The sequence below is a fragment of the Trichosurus vulpecula genome, chromosome 1, assembly GCF_011100635.1.
Source record: "Trichosurus vulpecula isolate mTriVul1 chromosome 1, mTriVul1.pri, whole genome shotgun sequence".
NCBI classification, from domain to species: Eukaryota; Metazoa; Chordata; class Mammalia; order Diprotodontia; family Phalangeridae; genus Trichosurus; species Trichosurus vulpecula.
In genome coordinates this window covers 514,262,286-514,282,212 of record NC_050573.1, presented here as the reverse complement: position 1 = coordinate 514,282,212, position 19,927 = coordinate 514,262,286, and the positions used below count along the sequence as shown (strand labels likewise).

At 36.0% G+C, this 19,927-nt stretch overlaps 1 protein-coding gene across 1 annotated transcript in view; it reads left to right on the top strand.

Moving 5' to 3' along the window:
* Positions 1–19,927, top strand: part of EPB41L4A (erythrocyte membrane protein band 4.1 like 4A) — a 194,507-nt gene that overhangs the window by 110,805 nt on the left and 63,775 nt on the right. The window contains exons 8-11 of the mRNA XM_036740959.1: positions 5,692–5,780; positions 6,451–6,514; positions 14,096–14,187; positions 14,641–14,718. Coding sequence (XP_036596854.1) covers positions 5,692–5,780; positions 6,451–6,514; positions 14,096–14,187; positions 14,641–14,718 — 323 coding nt within the window. The remainder of the gene's footprint in view (positions 1–5,691; positions 5,781–6,450; positions 6,515–14,095; positions 14,188–14,640; positions 14,719–19,927) is intronic.

Genomic DNA, 19,927 nt, shown 5'->3' with positions numbered 1-19,927 from the left:
TCTAGAATATCAGGGCAGTTCTCCTTGATAATTTCTTGAAAGATGATATCTAGGCTCTTTTTTTGATCATGGCTTTCAGGTAGTCCAATAATTTTTAAATTATCTCTCCTGGATGTATTTTCCAGGTCAGTGGTTTTTCCAAGGAGATATTTCACACTGTCTTCCATTTTTTCATTCCTTTGGTTCTGTTTTATAATATCCTGATTCCTCATAAAGTCACTAGCTTCCACTTGCTCCAATCTAATTTTTAAAGTAGTATTTTCTTCAGTGGTCTTTTGGACCTCCTTTTCCATTTGGCTAATTCTGCCTTTCAAGGCATTCTTCTCCTCATTGGCTTTTTGGAGCTCTTTTGCCATTTGAGTTAGTCTGTTTTTTAAGGTGTTGTTTTCTTCAGTGTATTTTTCAGTATTTTTTTGGGTCTCCTTTAGCAAGTCATTGACTTGTTTTTCATGGTTTTCTTGCATCCTTCTCATTTCTCTTCCCAATTTTTCCTCTACTTCTGTAACTTGCTTTTCCAAATCCTTTTTGAGTTCTTCTATGGCCTGGGGCCAGTTCATGTTTTTCTTGGAGGCTTTTGTTGTAGGCTCTATGACTTTGTTGTCTTCTTTAGGCTGTATGTTTTGGTCTTCTTTGTCACCAAAGAAAGAATCCAAAGTCTGAGACTGAATCTGGGTGCGTTTTCGCTGCCTGGCCATATTCCCAACCAATTAACTTGACCCTTGAGTTTTTCAGTGGGGTATGACTGCTTGTAGAATAACAAGTTCTATGTTCCACGTTTGGGGGGGAGGTGCCAGCTCTGTCAGACCCGCACTGCTCCTTCCCCAAGAACCCCCAACCCGAACTGGGCTTAGATCTTCGGCAGGCTGTGCACCCCTGCTCTGATCCGCCACTTAATTCCTCCCACCAGGTGGGCCTGGAGCCGGAAGTAACAACAGCTGTAGCTGCCCCACCTCTGCTGCCCCTGGGGCTGGAAGCCGAACCCCGAACTCCTTCCACTCCCGCAGCTTTTCCCACTAACCTTCTCTGCAGTCTTTGGTGTTTGTGGGTCGAGGGGTCTGGTAACTACCGCAGCTCACTGAATCAGGGCGCTAGGGCCCCCTCCGCCCGGCTTCTGGTCTGGGTGGTTCACGCCGCTCAGGCTGGGCTCTGCTCCACTCTGTTCCCAGCTCCCAGCTCCGTGTGGAATAGACCTCACCCAGAGACCATCCAGGCTGTCCTGGGCTGGAGCCCTGCTTCCCCCTGCTGTTCTGTGGGTTCTGCTGTTCTAGAATTGGTTCAGAGCCATTTTTATAGGTTTTTGGAGGTACTCGGTAACGGAGATCACTCTAATCCCTGCTTACCAGCCGCCATCTTGGCTCCGCCCCTGCCTTCCTTTTCAATTCTAAGTCCATATCATGATGTGTCTATATTTTCTGTGCAAATGTAAATACTGTTGGACAAGTCTAGAGGTCTTTATATACAGCTCTATATTCAGAAGTATGTTAAAAAATCTGTGCAATAGACAACCTACCCATGAAAAATTCATATTACTCCAATATTTAAGTCTATTTTCATTTCTATGAAGAATTTTTAAAATTAGATTCATATATTCCTTAGGTGAATATTGAAGCTACACTATCAAATATTTTATAACTGCTCTACTTAGTTAGATGCACTTTCTCTTTTTAACTTTTTTTCTGGTAGGTTTTGTTGTCTAGATATAGGACTGCTGATTTTTATGGATTTATCTTTATATCTTGAAAATTTTCTGGTTAATATTTCAATTAATCCTTATTTGATTCTAAGATTTTCAGTGTCTTATTGTTGCTAAAGTGATAATTTTTATTTTCTTTGCCTATATTTATTCCCTCAATTTCTTTTTTTTTTTCTTATTCCTTTAACTAGCATTTCTAGCACTGGGTTAAATGTTAATGGGGTAAACGAGTTTCTTGGCTTTAAGCTTGAGCTTAGTGAGAAAGCCTGTAACTTTTCTCCATTACATACAATGCTCTTAGATTGGGATAAATACTATTTACTATATAAGGAAAGATCCATTTATTCCTATTCCTTATTTCTTTCTCTCTTGTATATATTTACTATAGCCTTATTTGAAAATCATGATTGCTACCTTTGCTTTTTAAAGTTCACCTGAAGCATAATAGATTTTACTCCAGTTTCTCATTTGAACTCTATGTGAATCTTTGTTTCCAGTGTCTCTTGTAAACAACCTATTGTTGGATTCTGCTTTCTTATCCATACTACTCTCCTCTTATTTTATGGGTGAGTTCATACCATTCACATTCACCAGTACAGTTGTTAAAAGTTTATTTCCATAATTCTGTCCTCTTAAATTTTTTCCTCTCTTATTTCTACTTCATTCTTTTTTTTTTTTTTTTACAAACAAGAAAGTGAGAGAAAAGACAACATTTTTCTGATATACTTGTGATCTTATAGGTGGATTAGTCTGTTTCCTCTTTTATAATTCTTCTCCTTAACTTGTCCCTGATCCCAGGTATTTATTCTTTCTTTTTCTCTTCCTTGTAATCCCGCTTTCATATTACTCCCTTTAACATTTGATACTATTTTGTTTATGTCTATTTCTTTACCTATCCTGCCCTCTTTCTTAGACATCCCAGCCATCCTTAGACATTGCTACCCATCCTAATCCTTGTCTCTTCCTATTTTCTTTTTAATTTAATACATCCCTCTACTGAGATCTGGTGTGTGTGTATGTGTGTGTGCATGTGTGTCTGTGTGTGTGTAATTGTATTTGATCTTCATTTATCCAATTCAGGTGCAATACATGTTTCATCTTATTCATCTCTATTATTCAGTAGTGATTTCTTTCCTCATTATAATTCCTTCTCTCATCTTTTATATTTGACTTCTCCTAAGACAATTAAAACAGAAGAAAACCACCCACAGGTCTTCTATCATTTTAACTTTTCCCTGTGACCATTAAAATATGAGAGTTCTATGAAGATATTTGTTTTTTATCCTGTTAACATGCAAAGAATTTATCCTCACATACCCAGTTATACAAATATAATTACCTTTCTATGTTTCTCTTGGTATTTCCATTTCCAAATGTCTACTCAGTTCTGGCCTTTTCATTAGGGATACTTTGAAATCCTCCATCCCGTTAAAGTATATTTTTTGTGTAAAATGATACTTAGTTTTGCCAGATAGGTTTATCTTCAGTTGTAAACCTTTATCTTGCACCTTTTTTAATCATTCTAAGATTTCCTCTCATTTATAGTGGCAGTTGCAAAGTCTTTTGTAATCTTTACTATAAGTACTTGGCATTTGAACCTTTTTTTGCCTAATTCTAATATATTTTTTCTTTGACCTAGAATCTCTAGAATTTGCCTATGATATTCCTGGGTGTTTTCATTTTGAGATTCCTTTCAGAAGAAGACCAATAGATTCTTTCAGTTTTTCGCTCTGCCCTCTAATTCTAAGAGTTCTGGGCAATTTCAATGAATAACTTCCTGAAATATGGTATCAAGACTTTTATTTTCAAATTATAATTTTTGGATAGTCCAGTAATTTTTGTTTTGTTTTGACATTTCTTGTTTTATTATTTTGGCATTATTTTCTGTCTTGCCCATTCTAATTTTCAGGGCATCGAATTTTTGAATGTGTTTTCCTATGGTCTGTTCTAAGACATTAATTTTTCTTGCTGTTTTTCCCTCCTTAGTTTTTCCATTCTGTGTATATTCCTTGGGATACTCCTGTCATCTTTGTGGCCAGGGCATTTTTTTCCCTCTGCGGCTTTACCTGGACTTGTTATAGGGTCATTATTTTCTTCAGGGTTCGTCACCTGAGAGTCTCCCCCAAGGTTCATGTTGATTGGAAGCTTCCTTCATGAACTCATGATAAGGGGAATGGGGGAGGGAAAAATGGAGAGTTAGGAAAGTGGCTAAGCTTGGATCAAGACACAAGGTGTGGTAGGGCCTGCCTGGTTTTTAGAATAATAACCCATGCTAGTTCACTCCTTCAAGAAACTGTGGGGATGCTTTAATTTCTGGCTTTGCCTGGGAATTCCCACTTGTCATAGACTGTAGGCTTTGCATGGGGGCCTTCTCTTCTCCTAATGAGCTCAAAGGTTACTCCCATACTGGGATCCAAGCACAGGCTTCAGGAATTACTTGGGCTAGATTTTGCTTCTTTCTCTTATAGTTTGACTTGAACACTATTCCTTCCCACAACCCCAATACCCTGAGGTTACTCTTTCTGCTAGAATAGGTCTGGGATGGGGGCTTTTGGGAGTGGGTCAAGTTCAGATTCTGTTTTCTGGAGTGTTGGCATGAACCCAGGCAGAACACCCCCAGGCCACTCCTTCCTAAGCCAAGCTTAGTCAGCCAGCCATGATTAAGTGAGGCTTGGGCAGGGATCCCCATACTGGGCAGCCCAGAACACCCCAAAAATACTCCCCTGTAGCTACACAGTCTTCTGAGCTTAAGAAGTACAGATCTCAGGGTAAGAGTACAGGGACTACCTTTAAAGTTCCAGGTGTGGCTGCCTGTATTCCTTTCTCTGAGCTTGAATCATGACCTGCTCAGGCTTGTCTATCCCAGGATTTCAATGGGACTCGGGGGAGTCCTCCTGTAGATTCCTGGGTTGGGTGGGGGAATCTAGAGGTGATCATTTCCTATAAAGTAGGAAAGATGGGTTATTTACAGGGGATTTAGGATCCTTTGTACCCTAGCATGCTGACAACTCACAACCCCTCTATCATCTAGTTTCGACTGGGCCCGCTCTGTCCTAACAAATTCCCTCTCGTTCCCCACAAAAGGTTTTCTGTTCATGCCTTCTCTACTGTTCTCAAGCCTCCTAAATCTCTCCTTCCTGCCTCTCTGATGATGATATTACCTCTATCCTAACTGAGGAACAACACTGAAGACATTCAACATGAGATACCTCTGTTGCTCTTCTCTTCGTCTCCAAAATCCTTAAAGTCTTTCTTCACTCCCCTTTCCTCTCCCTCGCGTATAAAAGTGCTTTTCTTTCACCAGCCTCCTTTGTCTATTCTGCCTTCAATCTTCTTCAACTTTCCCCTATGGCAACAACCTCCTAAATGTTCTTCCCGTCTCAAAGTTTTACCCCTCTCCAGTCCGTTCTATACACTGCTGCCAAAGTGATTTTTCCATAATTGTAGATCTCACATGTGGTTGTCTTACTCAACCAACTTCTCCATTAGGATGTAAGTTCTTGCAAGTAGTAATTGTTTCATTCATTATATTTGTATCCCTAGTACTTAGCACAGTGCCTGGCACAATTGCTTAATAAATACTTGTTGGGCATTACGTAGGTAGAAGAGAGATTGATTAGAATTGTCTAATGGCTGTGGCTATTCAGAAGCTCTGGGATGTGGATATTTATGTTTAAATATATGTAAGGAGAAGACATGGTTGAAACACTGGGCTTAACAATTGGCTAATAAATCTTAAAGTTGGATGACGAAGTTAGATTTAGACAATATGGAAACTTGTCAGATTATATGTCTAGTTTTCTTATAATGGAGTAGCAAATATAATTAAAGTTTAGAAGTTTATACTATACTTTTTATAGGTTCTGAAGTTTTCCTTCCTCATTAAACATTATCTGGTTCTGTGAGTTTTCTTGTATAGTCAACTTCAGAACACTTGAGTGGCTCTTTCTAAACAACAGAGAAATGCACAGTAGTAAATGAATAACTTTTTTTTTCAGGGAGAAGGCAAGTCTGAATATTTCTTAGGTTTAACTCCTGTGGGTGTGGTTGTCTACAAGAATAAGAAACTAGTAGGGAAATATTTCTGGTATGTATAACTTTATAATCTAATCTATAATAATGTCTGGCTACTACATATCATGTATCTCTGAAGGGAATACTAGAAAATAAGCAGGTCTGAGCAGTAGCTGATAAATGTCCTTATAAGCAAATTGACGAGTAGAGTTAAGTATGTGTTTTCTAATACCTTAGTTTTTAAACCAAAAGGTTCTTTTTAAAAATTACCTTTTTCCGGAACAGAGAATGAACAGCTTTCTGGCAAGCTTCCTGGCCTGGACCTTCCAAAATCCACATTTGGGACACAGCACTACCCAAAAGCTGTAGATCCGAACTGATTATAGGATGAAAGAGAATGGAAAATCTGTAGCATCTGCATCATGCCTGCTGCTATTTATGGAACAAAGTTTCAGAGTTTCAAGGTGCTGAGGGGGATGATCTTATAGGACCCACTTAATACAGAATCTCAGGAACATCATCCCTAGAAAGGAAAACATAAAGAATCAAGCATAGAATCAGGGGTCTAGGGGCTTGACAGCCTGAGAGAAGAACTCACCAAATGAAAGAAACACAAGATCCTCCATGCATTCATTGCAAGCTTCATCAAGTTTTAATCATTGTATACTTCTCTAAACTTCTGTAACTTTAGTTCTTTAAAGAAAAAACCCACTAAACTAAAAAAAAAATTCTGCTTTCTTTAGGCCGCGAATTACAAAAGTTCACTTTAAAGAGACCCAATTTGAACTCAGAGTGCTGGGAAAAGATGTAAGTTTATGACTAATACTAGGGTGAGGGGAGGGGGCCTGCTGGGATCCAGTTTAAAATGCACTGTTAAATGAAGCTGCTTTTACTTAGCTGGGGGTGAGGGGAAGGAGTGTGGACAAAAATGTATACACGTTGCCAGCTGTTTTCTTTAAGCAGAGAAACAGGAATAGGGCAGAATGCACAGGAAATTATAACAGAAAATTGTCTTTCTCATTCTAGCAAGGGAAAAAATCTTTCTTTAATAGAGCGGACTAGGAGTTAATTATCTGTTGTACAGTAATTTTTTCTTGATTTGGGGATATTGAATATCAGGACACAGATGTATGTAGAATACAAAGGAGGACTAATTTTACTCTAAAGTATATTAATCAACATAGAAGAGATGTCATATTTGATATTTTGAGGGCTAGATGGAAAATTTTAGAAATTTTAAAAAAGTGTATAAGGTTATAGTGGGAAAATGCTTGGTATTTGCTCTTACTCCTAGTGAAGTCTTTCTAGACTATTCTTTTAATGGACACCTTGTTTGCCAGAATCTTAAAGTTTCATGCCTTGACAGGTAGGTAGTTTTAAGGAAACTGGGCAGAAGAATGCAGGGGTGTGAGAGCTTCCTTTAATTGTCAGCTGAAAATAATACTCCCGTGAAGTGCTGCTACAATAATCTGTGTTTATGAGATTGATGAAGAAAAACATGGTGTGAAGGTCTATCCATCTGTATTTGTTTTGCATTGATGTTTAATGCAATGTAAATTCTAAGGAAATAACTTGGCAATTTGTTTTCTGTTGAAATGATCATTGTAACAAATAAGCACTACCACTCATATGTGGGTATATAGTAGTCTACAAATAAGAAGATAGTTAGAAGCAATCAGTGTATATTTTCCTTTTACGTAATTGATGATACCATTTATTCTCCATCTCAGAAAGCTATTCCATACAAGAAATATTTTTAAAAAGCAAAGGAAACAGCAAAATCAACCAATTCATTAAGAAAAAAATCCAATGTTATATACTATATTTTACACACACAAATCTCCTCTCCCCATATAACTCTACCAAGGATCAACTTATCTTCTCATTTCTCTTCACTAAAGTCAAGTCTATTCTTTATGAATTTACAGCATTCATCTTTGATTGTTTTGTGGTCATTTTTTTCTATATTCGTAGATGTAGCCATGTTGTATATTGTTTTCCTAGCTCTGCTTATTTCACTTTGTATCAGTTTATGTAAGTCTTTCTATGCTTCTTTGTGTTCCTCATGCTTCCTTTCTTATAGCACGTTAACACTTCATTTCATTCATGTACCACAACCTGTTTAGTTGTTCTCCAATCAATGGGCATCACATTGTTTCCATTTTGTCTCCTAATATAAAAACTGCTGTTCTAAATTTTTTTAAATTTCTTTTTTATGTTTTGTTTTTTGCAGGGGGGAAGGCAGGGCAGTTGGGGTTAAGTGACTTGCCCAAGGTCACATAGCTAGTAAGTGTGTCAAGTGTCTGAGACCAGATTTGAACTCAGGTCCTTCTGACTCCAGGGCCAGTGCTCTACTCACTGTGCCACCTAGCTGCCCCGTTCTAAAATTTTTTGACCTATATATTTAGTCTTTTGGTTTGCCTTTCACTCAAAGCATGTCTGGCAGTAGAAAGTGAAAGAATCGGATGTTTGAGCCACTTGATTTCCTTAATATCAAATTGTTTTCCAGAATGCTTGTACCAATAACTATTACTTTGTAAAGAGTAACAAAATCTTTTGGATAATCAGATATAAAAAGGTAAAAAAAAAATAAAATCAGTGAATAAAAAAAAATAAACAAGGTTGAAATCACTACAAAAATAGAAGAAATAAAAATAATTATAAGAAGCTACTATGCTCAATAATATGCTACCACAACTGAGTATGACTTAAAAAATATAATACCAAGCCAATAGAACATCAAATCTAGATCTTAAATAATCCAATCTAAGAAAAAGAAATTGAATTATCTATAAAAGAACTACTAAAGAAAAATCTCCTAGATTAGATTTATTTATGTGACAATGATGTCAAATTTTTTAACAGTAGTTAATAATGTCTACACTATACAAATTATTCTCAAAAACTAAAAAAAAAGGAATATCCCATAATAATGGCTCCTCTGCAATCTGATAATCCTATTGAAAAAAAAACTAGTTATTCTAATAAGATTGAAGGTACTAGCAATTTTCTAAAGCTGAGGAAGGAGAAACAAGTTTGCAGTTTTGTACCATATCCCTCTCCACTTCCAGTGAATATATAAACAAGTTGTGAAAGCTAGGGTTACACATCATCATAAATTCTTTAATTACAGAACCTTATAAGAGAGCATCTAGCATTTAAGCAACAGCCATTTGAGAGATGCTGGATCCAATCCCCATAAAAGGGAAAAACCAGTACCCTAATGTGGCAGTGAGTCTCTAAATTAAAGCTGTAAAATGGAGAAATAAAAAAAGAAGATAGACTGATTTCTTTAGCTCGGTCCACTCCAAGTAGCACACCTAAGCAAAAAACCCAGAGCAACTATGCTCAACAATATGCTACCAGAATTGAGAGCATCTTTTAAAAAAAACGCCAAGATCCTGGTTTACTCATGGATCATACATCTTGAGTGGGCTCAGGTGTCGACAGCAAGGATTGTGAAAGTAGAATTAGAAAAACAACCTCTTCTGATAAACAGGACCTTTTTTGGACCAAGAACTCTGATGGGGGAAAAAGGCAGAAGGAAATAAGCATTTATTAGTGCCTAGTTTGTGCCAGACAGTGTGCTTAAGCACTTTACAAATGTTACCTCATTTTAGCCTCACAACTACCCTTCTAGGTAGGTGTGATTATCTCTACTTTACAGTCGAGAAAACAGAGGCAGAGATTAAATAATTTGCCTAGTTTCGTACAACTAGTAAGTATCTGAGGCTGGATTTGAATTTCCTGACTCCATGGCCAGCACTCTAGTCACTGCACTTCAGTTCCAGTGTATAGTACTACAGAGGTACCCAGAAGCCATGTCTCCTGTGCCTAGAATTCTGCCTTTCATCTCTGCCTCCCAGCTACCCAGCTAAAGTCTCATCTCCTGCCAGAAACCTGTTCCTTTTAAGGAACACTGCCTGTTTGTGTCTTTGACTATTTATCAATTGAAGAATGGCTCTTATTTCTATAAATTTGACTCATTTCTCTATATATTTGGGAAGGGAGATCTTTATCAGAGAAATTTGCTGTAAATTTTTTTGCAATTGTGATTACTATTTATGTATTTCCCTCTATCTGATTTTCCCCCATTTATTCTACTGTCTCTCTCACCCTGTCTATTCTCAAAAGTCTTTTGCTTCTAACTTTTAATCCCGCCCCCCAAATCTGACTTCCCTTTTATCAACCTTGCCCCCCTCATCCCCCTTCCTTCTTACTTTCCTGTATGGTAAGATAGATTTCTATACCCAACTGAGTGTGTATATTATTCCTTCTTTGAGCCAATTCCAATGAGAGTAAGGTTCAAATGATGCCTACTGCCTCCGCCATCTTTCCCTCGACTGTAAAAGTTCTTTTGTGCCTCTTTTATGCCAGATAATTTATCCCATTCTATCTCTCCCTTCCCCTTCTCCCAGTGCACTTTTCTTTCCTACCTCTTAATTTTAGCTTTTTAGATAATCATCCCATCATATTTAACTCACATGCATTCTCTCTATCAATGTATACACAAGTGTCATCTTCCCATTTAGGAATGTAAACAGTTTAAACTTATTGAACCTCATGATTTCTCTCTCTTGTTTCCCTTTTTATCCTTCTCTTGAGTCTTGTATTTGAAAGTCAGGTTTTCTATTCAGCTCTGATATTTTCACCAGGAATGCTTGAAAGTCCTCTATTTCATTGAATTTTTCTCTTGAAGGGTTATATTCAGTTTTGCTGGGTAGGTGATTCTTGGTTGTAGTCCTAGTCCTTTTGTCCTCTGAAAAATCATATTCCAAGCCCTCTGAACCTTTAATGTAGAATTTGATAAATTCTGTGTTATCCTAACCGTGGCTCCATTGATATTTTAATTTTTTTTCTTTTTGGCTGCTGACCATATTATCTCCTTGATCTGGGAGCTCTGGAATTTGGATGTGACATCCCTGGGAGTTTTCATTTGGGGGATCTCTTTCAGGAGATGATCACTGGATTCTTTCAATTTCTGTTTTTACCCTAGGTTTCTAGAATATCAGAGCAGTTTTCCTTTATTTCTTAAAAGATGACATCTAGACTCTTTTTTTGATCATGGTTTTCAGTCAGTCCAGCACTTTTAAATAATCTCTCCTCAATTGATTTTCTAGGTCAGTTGTTTTTTCCCATGAGATAGTTCACATTTTCTTCTGTTTTTTTTTTCATTCTTTTGATTTTGTTTTATTGTTTCTTGCTATCTCATAAAGTCATTAGCTTCCACTTCCCCAATTCTAACTTTTAATGAATTATTTTTTTCAGTGAATTTTTGTACCTCCTTTTCCATTTGGACAATTCTTCTTTTCTTCAGTGAATTTTTGTGTCTCCTTTTCCATTTGGCCAATTCTATTTTTTAAAGAGTTCTTCTCTTCAGTGAATTTTTGTGTTTCCTTTCCCAAGCTGTTTGCTCTTTTTTCATTGTTTTCTTGCTTTGCTCTCATTTCTCTTCCCAATTGTTCCTCTACCTCTCTTGATTTCTAAAGTCCTTTTTGATCTCTTCTGTGGCCAAAGACCAATTTGTATTTTTCTTAGAGGCTTTGGATGTAGGAGTTTTGACTTTGTTGTCTTCTTCTGAATTTGTGTTTTGATCACCATAGTAACTTTCTGCAGTCAGGATCTTTTGTTGTTTGCTCATTTTCCCAGTCTATTTCTTGACTCTTAACTTGATGTTAAAGTGGGGCTCTGCTCCTGTGGTGAAGGGGCCACTGGCCCAAGCTTCAGAGTTTTTTGGGCGGCTGTTTTCAAAGATAGCTCTGGGGACCTGTAAGTTTTCAGTTCTACCAAGGTGGTATGATCTAGAAGAGGTGTGTTTACTATTCTGCTGGCCTGTGGTCTTCTGGTCTGTGAGCAACCACAAGCACCCTTTTCTGCTCTGGAACTGTGACTAGAGTCCTAGCTCCCTTGTGGCTTCAAGCTCTGGTGCTCTTCCTTGCCCTGGGACTGAGACCCAGGACTGTGACCCAGATCAGAGTATGGGCAATACAGCAGAGCCCTAGCCTTGTTGCCAGGAAAGGAACCCCTGTAATCTTCTGACCCGTTGTTTGACCCCCTTACAATCTGTGGGCTGAGAGGTCAGAAACTGCCACTTCTGCCCCTGATTCAATTGCTCCCCCAAGCCTACTGCTGGTTTGTTGGGGTGCTGTGGCCTGCATTGGACTTCACTCTCACCCTGATGCAACAGACTTTTCCTGCTGACCTTCTAAGGTATCTTAGACTGGAAAATTGTCTCACCCTGTCCTTTGTGGGTTCTGCTAGTCCAGAGATTGTTTTGAGGCTTTAAGATTTTTGAAGGAGCTTTGGAGATAGCTCAGGTGAGTCCCTGCCTTTGCTCTACCAACTTGGCTTTGCCTTAATGACTTCTTTTTATTGACCAAATCAAGGATCCCAAATTTGCAGAGGACACAGAAGCCTTTGAACCACCTAAGAGTTAACTAGTGATGGAAAGAAAGATAGCCTCCATAGGCCCATAACCTTACACTGAGGAACATTTGTTGCCCTCACGATTCTAGAGCTCTTGTTTTAAATGGGAAAAGTTGCTTTCCCTGGTGATCTGTTGTTATGTAGAGGATATCATAAACACACTTTTTCTGCTTCTTGACATAGGAAAGGTGTTACCCATTCATAGTTCTAGTGACCTATGTTATATGTCTGGAAAGACAGTGACTGGACCTTGAAATATTTGTAGAAAAACTTTAATTTCTGTCTTCTACAAGACATATTATGTAATGGTCCAAAGTCGTTCTGAGTAACTTAACAGTCAACTAAAACCAAGTACTAATGAAGTGAAATAGATTATAGAAAGGGAAATAATTAAACCTAAATAGACAGATTTGAATGGTTAGCCCAGACAAATATTTGTTTGGCGGTGGTTAAGTAAAGAATATTCATCCATTTCCCAATTTAGTTGCTGGAGCTAAGGCTTCTTGCTGGGGAACCCTGCTAATCTAGAATCAAGAAATTGGCCTTGACCTGGAAAGAGAAGCAATAAATTAAGGGGAGAATCTATTGGAATTAGAGATAGCTATGGTCTGATCTGTAAGTGACAGTTACTTAGGTAGAAGATGCTTTAGTAAAGGCACTAGGAGACATGATCTTCTCTCCTATACAAGAGGCTACCAAAAGTATGCTTTTTTGGAACCTACACATTTAAAAGGTTAAATACCACACTTAAAAGACTGGAGTTGGTGACCTTGAAGATGGTGAAATCATCACTGCCTTGAGTGTTGCAAAAGGAAAACCCATCATAGGAGAAATTCTCATTCTTCTTTTAGCAAAAAGTAGCACACAAAGGTCACAAATGGACTAAAAGAAATTGATTTCATTGAGTTCTTAAAGGAAAGAAGAGCTTGTGCAATGTTTTGTGCTGGAAAGGAACAAGTGAAATAACTTACTTTTTAAAATGCTTAGGAATTGAAGTGAAATGAACAGTATGTAGTCTTTGGACCTATGTGAGCTGAGACAAATCAGCATCATCCTGTGACTTGTAACCTTCCCTCCTCCCATCCCTCACTCCAATACTTTTGGCAGTCTCTTGAATCCTTTCTTACCAGGAAAAGATGAGCTTCTAGGGGAAATCAAAGGTTTTTATATTTAAACACTTTTTAAAAAATCATCCCCTTAAAATTTTACCCAAAAACTCACACAAAGAAAAAAAGAGAAAGAATAATGGAAATAATTTTATCTATTTTTTCTATAAGAATACAGTGATTCATAGAAGCCTCTTTCATCCCTATTTTCGTACACCTGTTGTTGTTTTCTTTTCTGCCTAATCTCCTAAGATGTGTAAGAAACATGGTACCCAAGAAGGCTAAGAGCCTTCTCTTTATTGTTTAAGTATTCTTTCTTTTTAATGTGTCTTACCTTGTTCTAAGAAAAAAAACTTGTATATTTTCTGAGGAGTGGAGGAGGAAAGATTGGGAAAAATATATATGCAAAATATCACTTAGCTTTGTAGACCTTTGACAAGTAACTGCCTTTCTGAGCCTCAGTTTTCTCATCAGTACCATGAGGATTAAACTAGATGGGTTTTTAGGTTTCTTTCCTGCTCTAAATCTAAGATGCCATGACTGTGGTGATAAGAAAATTTCATTTTTTCCTCCCTTCACAGATACCACAAAATTGTATCAGCATAAACATCACATGTATTTTAATTCACTTTCACATTCATAATTACTATTCTTTATCTCACCAAAAGATTGTCTAGTAAATAATGATTCCTTTTTTTCAGTTTTGGAAACTCATGAACACTGTTAAAGCATAGTAGAGGGAACAATACTAACACTTTCAAGTATTCCTTATTTGTTTGAATATTTTGTAACAGGAGAATTTTCTGTAGAAATAAAACTTTGTATAATGAGTAATTCTTATTGCCTTTTATTTCAGTGCAATGAAACCTCATTCTTTTTTGAAGCCCCAAGTAAAAGTACTTGCAAGCATCTCTGGAAGGGTTGCGTTGAGCATCATACATTCTTTAGGTAAAGTACGAAAGTTTTATTCATTGTGATAATCTAATCAAAGGAACATTTTCAAGAAAATATCCTAATTTCGAAGAAGATTCATAATTATTTCTCAAAAATCTTTTGAAGGTCATCCAGCATAAGATTTGTGTCCCATTTTATAAGCAAGTAAAAATTGATTATCCATTGTAAAATACAAATGTGGTTAACTGATAATGGTCAATGATCAAGAAATTTTGAGAAAGTCAACTGATTCCAAGAGAATCTTAAAACTGAGATTAAATATTCTTTAAAAAGCTTATGCATTCATGTTATATTCATTGATGTATCTCAAGCTGAGAAAACAGAGCTATTCATCCAACCATTCTGAGAAAGTGTTATCCTATAAATATCTGAATATCTTGATAAAAGGATATAAAATATATATATATTTGTATAACATTATTTTGCTTTTTTTTCAAAATCACTTAGAATACCAGAGAATGAATCAAATTCTTTGTCAAGAAAACTCAGCAAGTTTGGTTCCATGAGTTATAAACACCGATACAGGTAAATGTTTGATACATATATGCATATATATTACATAGACAGTGTGTATATATATGTGTGTGTGTGCGTGTATATATATATATACATCAAATGTATATATTTATTTATACATATGCATAAATACATGTTTGTCAGTGTCTATATATAAATCTCTACTTGCATAATCAAGAACTAATTGAGATATGATTTGTATTTTATAACTATATAGTTTCCATATGTATGTATCTTATCTATAGATATGTAGAATACTTTTATCTGCCTCAATATAAATTAATTTAGGGTGCCCTCAAGTAATTCCAGATAACTTACCCAATAAATAGGTGATTTGCTTTCTGGAATGCCAGCTTCATATGCTGGGAGTTCCATATGCTGACAAAATCATTGGTGCTTCCAAGATTTAAATTTGAAGATAATTTTATGAAAATGCATATGTTGGTAGAATATTTCTTTTTAAGATTTGTAGGGACAGCCCTAGATTTTGCCTTGGGAAGTCCACAGAGTCAAAATCTCTTCTTAGGATCAGGAGTTAACTTATTATTAAGTCAGGAACTGTGGTCAAGTTGAGGGCCCCATGCCCATTCTTTTTTTAAACACATAAAATAAAATACACAGGATTAAAAAGGAAACCACTTAATACAGTCATCAAAATATTTTTTTAAAAATAAGGGTATAGGGACTTCCAAGAGACAAGATGGCAGAGTAAGCAGGAAATTGCCTGAACTCTCCCATATTCATCTTCAGATAACTATAAAATAGTACCTCAAAACAAATTCTGTAACAGCAGAACCAACAAAAAGACAGGGGTAAAACAAATTTCTAGCCCAAGACAACTTGGAATGTCTATAGGAAAGGTCTTACTCACCAAAGGTGAAATGGGAGCATAGTCCACAGCAGGCAGTGTCCTGGCAAACCAGCAGTAGGCCCTGCCTCAGCAAGCCAGCATGAGGCTCTGAGTCCTGTTTCCCTGTTGCAGCAGCAGGCTGGCAGCCAGGACTCCCCTGCTCAACCTCCCATGGCCCTGGTGCAGCACCAGGCCCCCTCATGGAGCTCACCCTGCAGCCCCAGTATAGCACCAGGAAAGCAGCCAGGGCCTTCAGCCACCAGCACAAAAGCATGGGACAGTGCCCCTTTCACTACAAGAGTAGAGCTCAACTTTAAAAGTAACAAAAGAAGCTGGAAAAGATAAATCAAAACAAAAATAAAACAACAACAACAAAAAAGAACCTGACCCTACAAAGTTAAATTTTGGTGACAGGGAAGATCAAGACACAAACTCAAAGGACAGCAATGTTAAAATATGTACATGCAAAGCTTCGAAGAAAAATGTGAATTGGTCTCAGGGCCAAAAGGAACTCCTGGATGCTCAAAAAGGAGTTTGAAAAGCAAATAAGAAAGGTAGAAGGAAAATTAGAAAAATAAATGAGTGATGCAACTCTTGCATGAAAAATCATGAAAAAAAAGAGTAAACAGCTCAATAAAGGAAGCACAAAAAAATGGGAAAAGGCATACAAAAATTTAATGAAGAAAACAGCTCTCTAAAAAGTAGAATTGGCCAACATAAAATGTCAAACAAAATTAAAGGAATGAAAAAAATAGAAGAAAATGTGAAATGTCTCATTGGAAGAACAACTGGCCTGGCAAATAGATCAAGGAGGGACATTTAAGAATTATTGGACTACCTGACAGCCATGATCTAAAAAATGACCTGGACAGCATCTTTCAAGCAATCGTCAAAGAAAATTGCCTTGATATTAATTGAGTTACAGGAGGACATAGATAGTAAAACTGTATTAATGGGGAACCTCAACTTTTTCCTCTCAGAACTAGATAAATCTAAGCATAAAATAAGTGAGAAATAAGGAAATAAATAGTATTATAGAAAAGTTAGACATGACAGACCTCTGAAGAAAACTGAGTAGAGATGGAAAGGAATATAGCTTTTCCTCAGTGGTACATGGCACCTACACAAAAACTGACAATATATTAGGGCATAAATGTAGAAAGGCAGAAATATTAAATGCATCCTTTTCAGGTAATAATGCAATAAAAATTACATTCAGTAAAGGGCAGTGGGAAATAGATAAAGAATTAATGGGAAACTAAATTATCCTAAAGAATAAGTGGATCAAAGAACAAATCATAGAATCAATAATTTCATTTCATTAAAGAGAATGACAACAATAAGACAACATACCAAAATTTGGTATGCAGCCAAAACAGGAGAATTTATTTCTCTAAACTCTTACATCAAGAAAATAGAGAAAGAATAAATCAATGAATTGGGCATGCAACTAAAATAATTAGAAAAAGAACAAATTAAAAATCCCCAATTAAACACTACATTGGAAATACTGAAAACCAAAAGTAAAATTAATTAAATTGAAAGTAAGAAAACTATTAAGCTAATAAATAAAACTAGGAGCTGGTTTTATGGGAAAAAACAAGAACAAGGAGATGGATAAACCATTGGTTAATTTGATTTTTTTACAAAGAAGAAATAAAATTTCCAGTATCAAAAATGAAAAGGGTGAATTCACCATCAATAAAGAAGAAACTAAAGCAATTATTAGGAAATATTTTGTCTAGTTTTATGCCAGTAAATCTGACAATCTAAACAAAATGTATGAATATTTTAAAAACTATAAATTGCACAGATTAACAGAAGTAACCCCATCTTAGAAAAATAAATTGAACAAGCTATCAGTAGACTCCCAAAGAAAAACTCCCAGGGTCAGATGGGTTCACAAGTGAATTCTGCCAAACATTTAAAGAACAATTAATTCCAATATTATATAAACTATTTGGAAAAACAGATGAATAAGGAGTCCTACCAAATTTCTTTTATGAAACAAATATGATACTGACACTAAAACCAGGAAGAGCCAAAACAGAGAAGAAAACTATAGACCAATTTTCCCTAATGAATATTGATGCAAAAAAATTAAGCAAGATTATAGCAATATAATTATAGCAAAATAATCTTAAATTTAAAATAAACCTTGTCCTCTGGCAGCTGGGATGGTGGAATTTATACCAGGAAGGCAGAGCTGGTTCAATGTTAAGAAAACTGTCAGTATAATTGACCATATCAATAACAAAAACTACAAAAATAATTTGATTATCTCAATAGATGCAGGAAAAGCTTTTGGCAAAATACAGCACCCATTCCTATTAAAAACACTAGAAAACATAGGAGTAAATGGAGCTTACCTTGAAATGATAAGTAGTATCCATCTAAGACAATCAGCAAGCATTATCTGTAATGGGGATAAGCTAGAAGCCTTCCTAATAAGATCAGGGGTGAAGCAAGGATGCCCATTATCCCTATTATTCAATATTGTACTATAAATGTTAGCTATAGCAATAAAAGAAATTGAGAGAATTAGAATAGGCAATGAAGAAACAAAACTGTCATTCTTTATAGATGAAATGATGGTATACTTAAAGAATTTAAAAACTACTTGAAATAATTAACTTTAGCAGAGTTGCAGGATATAAAATAAACCCACATAAATTATCAGCATTTCTATATATGTTACCAACAAAGCCCAACAACAAGGATAGAGAAATCCATTTAAAATAACTGTAGACAGTATAAAATACTTGAGAATCTACCTGCCAAGACAAACCCAGGAACTATATGAGCACATTTACAAAATACTTTTGACACAAATAAAGTTAGATCTAAACAACTGGGAAAATATTAATTAGTCATGGGTAGGCCAAGCCAATATAATAAAAATGACAACTATGATAGATTTAGCTCTTCTCAGCAATATAGCGATCCAAGACAATTCCAAAAGATTCATGATAGAAAATGCTATCCACAGAGAAAGGACTATGAAGTCTGAATGCACATTGAAGCATACTATTTTCACCTCCTCTGCCCCACCCCTGTGGGTTTTCCCTTTTGTTCTGTTTCTTCTTTCACAACATGACTAATATGGAAATATGATTAATATGATTGTAATGTGTAACCTATATCATATTGCTTGCCACCTTGGGGTTGAGGGAGGAGAAGGAGAGAGAGAAAAAATTTGGAACTCAAAATCTTATAAAAAATGAATGTTGAAAACTATCTTTACATTTAATTGGAAAAAATAAAATACTATTTACAAAAAATTAAAATGAAAACTCTACCTAGAGTAATTTACTCATTCAATGCCATACCAATCAAATTAATAAAAAATATTTTATATAGGACTAATAGGAAAAAATAACGGCAAAATTCATCTGGAAGAACAAAAGGTCAAGAATAGCAAGGGAATTAATGAAAAAAATGCAAAGGAAAGTGGTCTAGCTATAGCAGATCTCAAACTATATTATAAAATTGTAATCATCAAAAGTATCTGCTGCTGGCTAAAAACTAGAATTTTAAGTCAGTGGAATAGATTAGGTACACAAGACACAGTAGTAAATGACCATAGTACTTAGTGTTTGATAAAACTAAAGACTCCAGCTTCCAGGATAAGAACTCACTATTTGACAAAAACTGCTGGGAAAAGTGGAAAACAATATGGCAGAAGCTAGACATAGACCAACATCTTAGACCATATACCAAGATAAGGTCAGAATGGGTACAGGATTTAGACATACAGGATGATATCATAATCAAATTAGAAGAAGAACAGGGCATAATTTACCTGTCAGATCCATGGAGAAAGGAAGAATTTAGGAACAAACAAGAGATTAGAGATCATTAAGAAATGTAGAATGTAAAATATAAAATGATTATATTGAAATAAAAAGTTTTTGACAAAGAAAATCAATGCAACCAAGATTAAAAGGAACATAGAAAGCTGGGAAACAATTTTTACAGGAAGTATCTCTGAAAAAGGTCTCATTTCTCAAACATATGAGTTAAATTTATAAGAATACAAGCCATTCCACAATTAATAAATGGTCAAAGGATATGAACAGGCAGTTTTCAGATGAAGAAATTAAAGCTATCTGTAGTCACATGAAAAAATGCTCTAAATCACTATTGATTAGAGAAATGCAAAATCATAATAATTCTAAGGTGCCACCCCATACCTTTCAGATTGGCTAATATGACAAAAAAGGAAAATAATGAATATTGGTGATGATGTGAGAAAATTGGGACATGACTGTACTGTTGGTGGAGTTGCGAACTGATCTAACCATTCTGGAAAGCAATTTGGAACTATGCCCAAAAGGCAAAACTGTCTATACCCTTTGATCCAGCAAT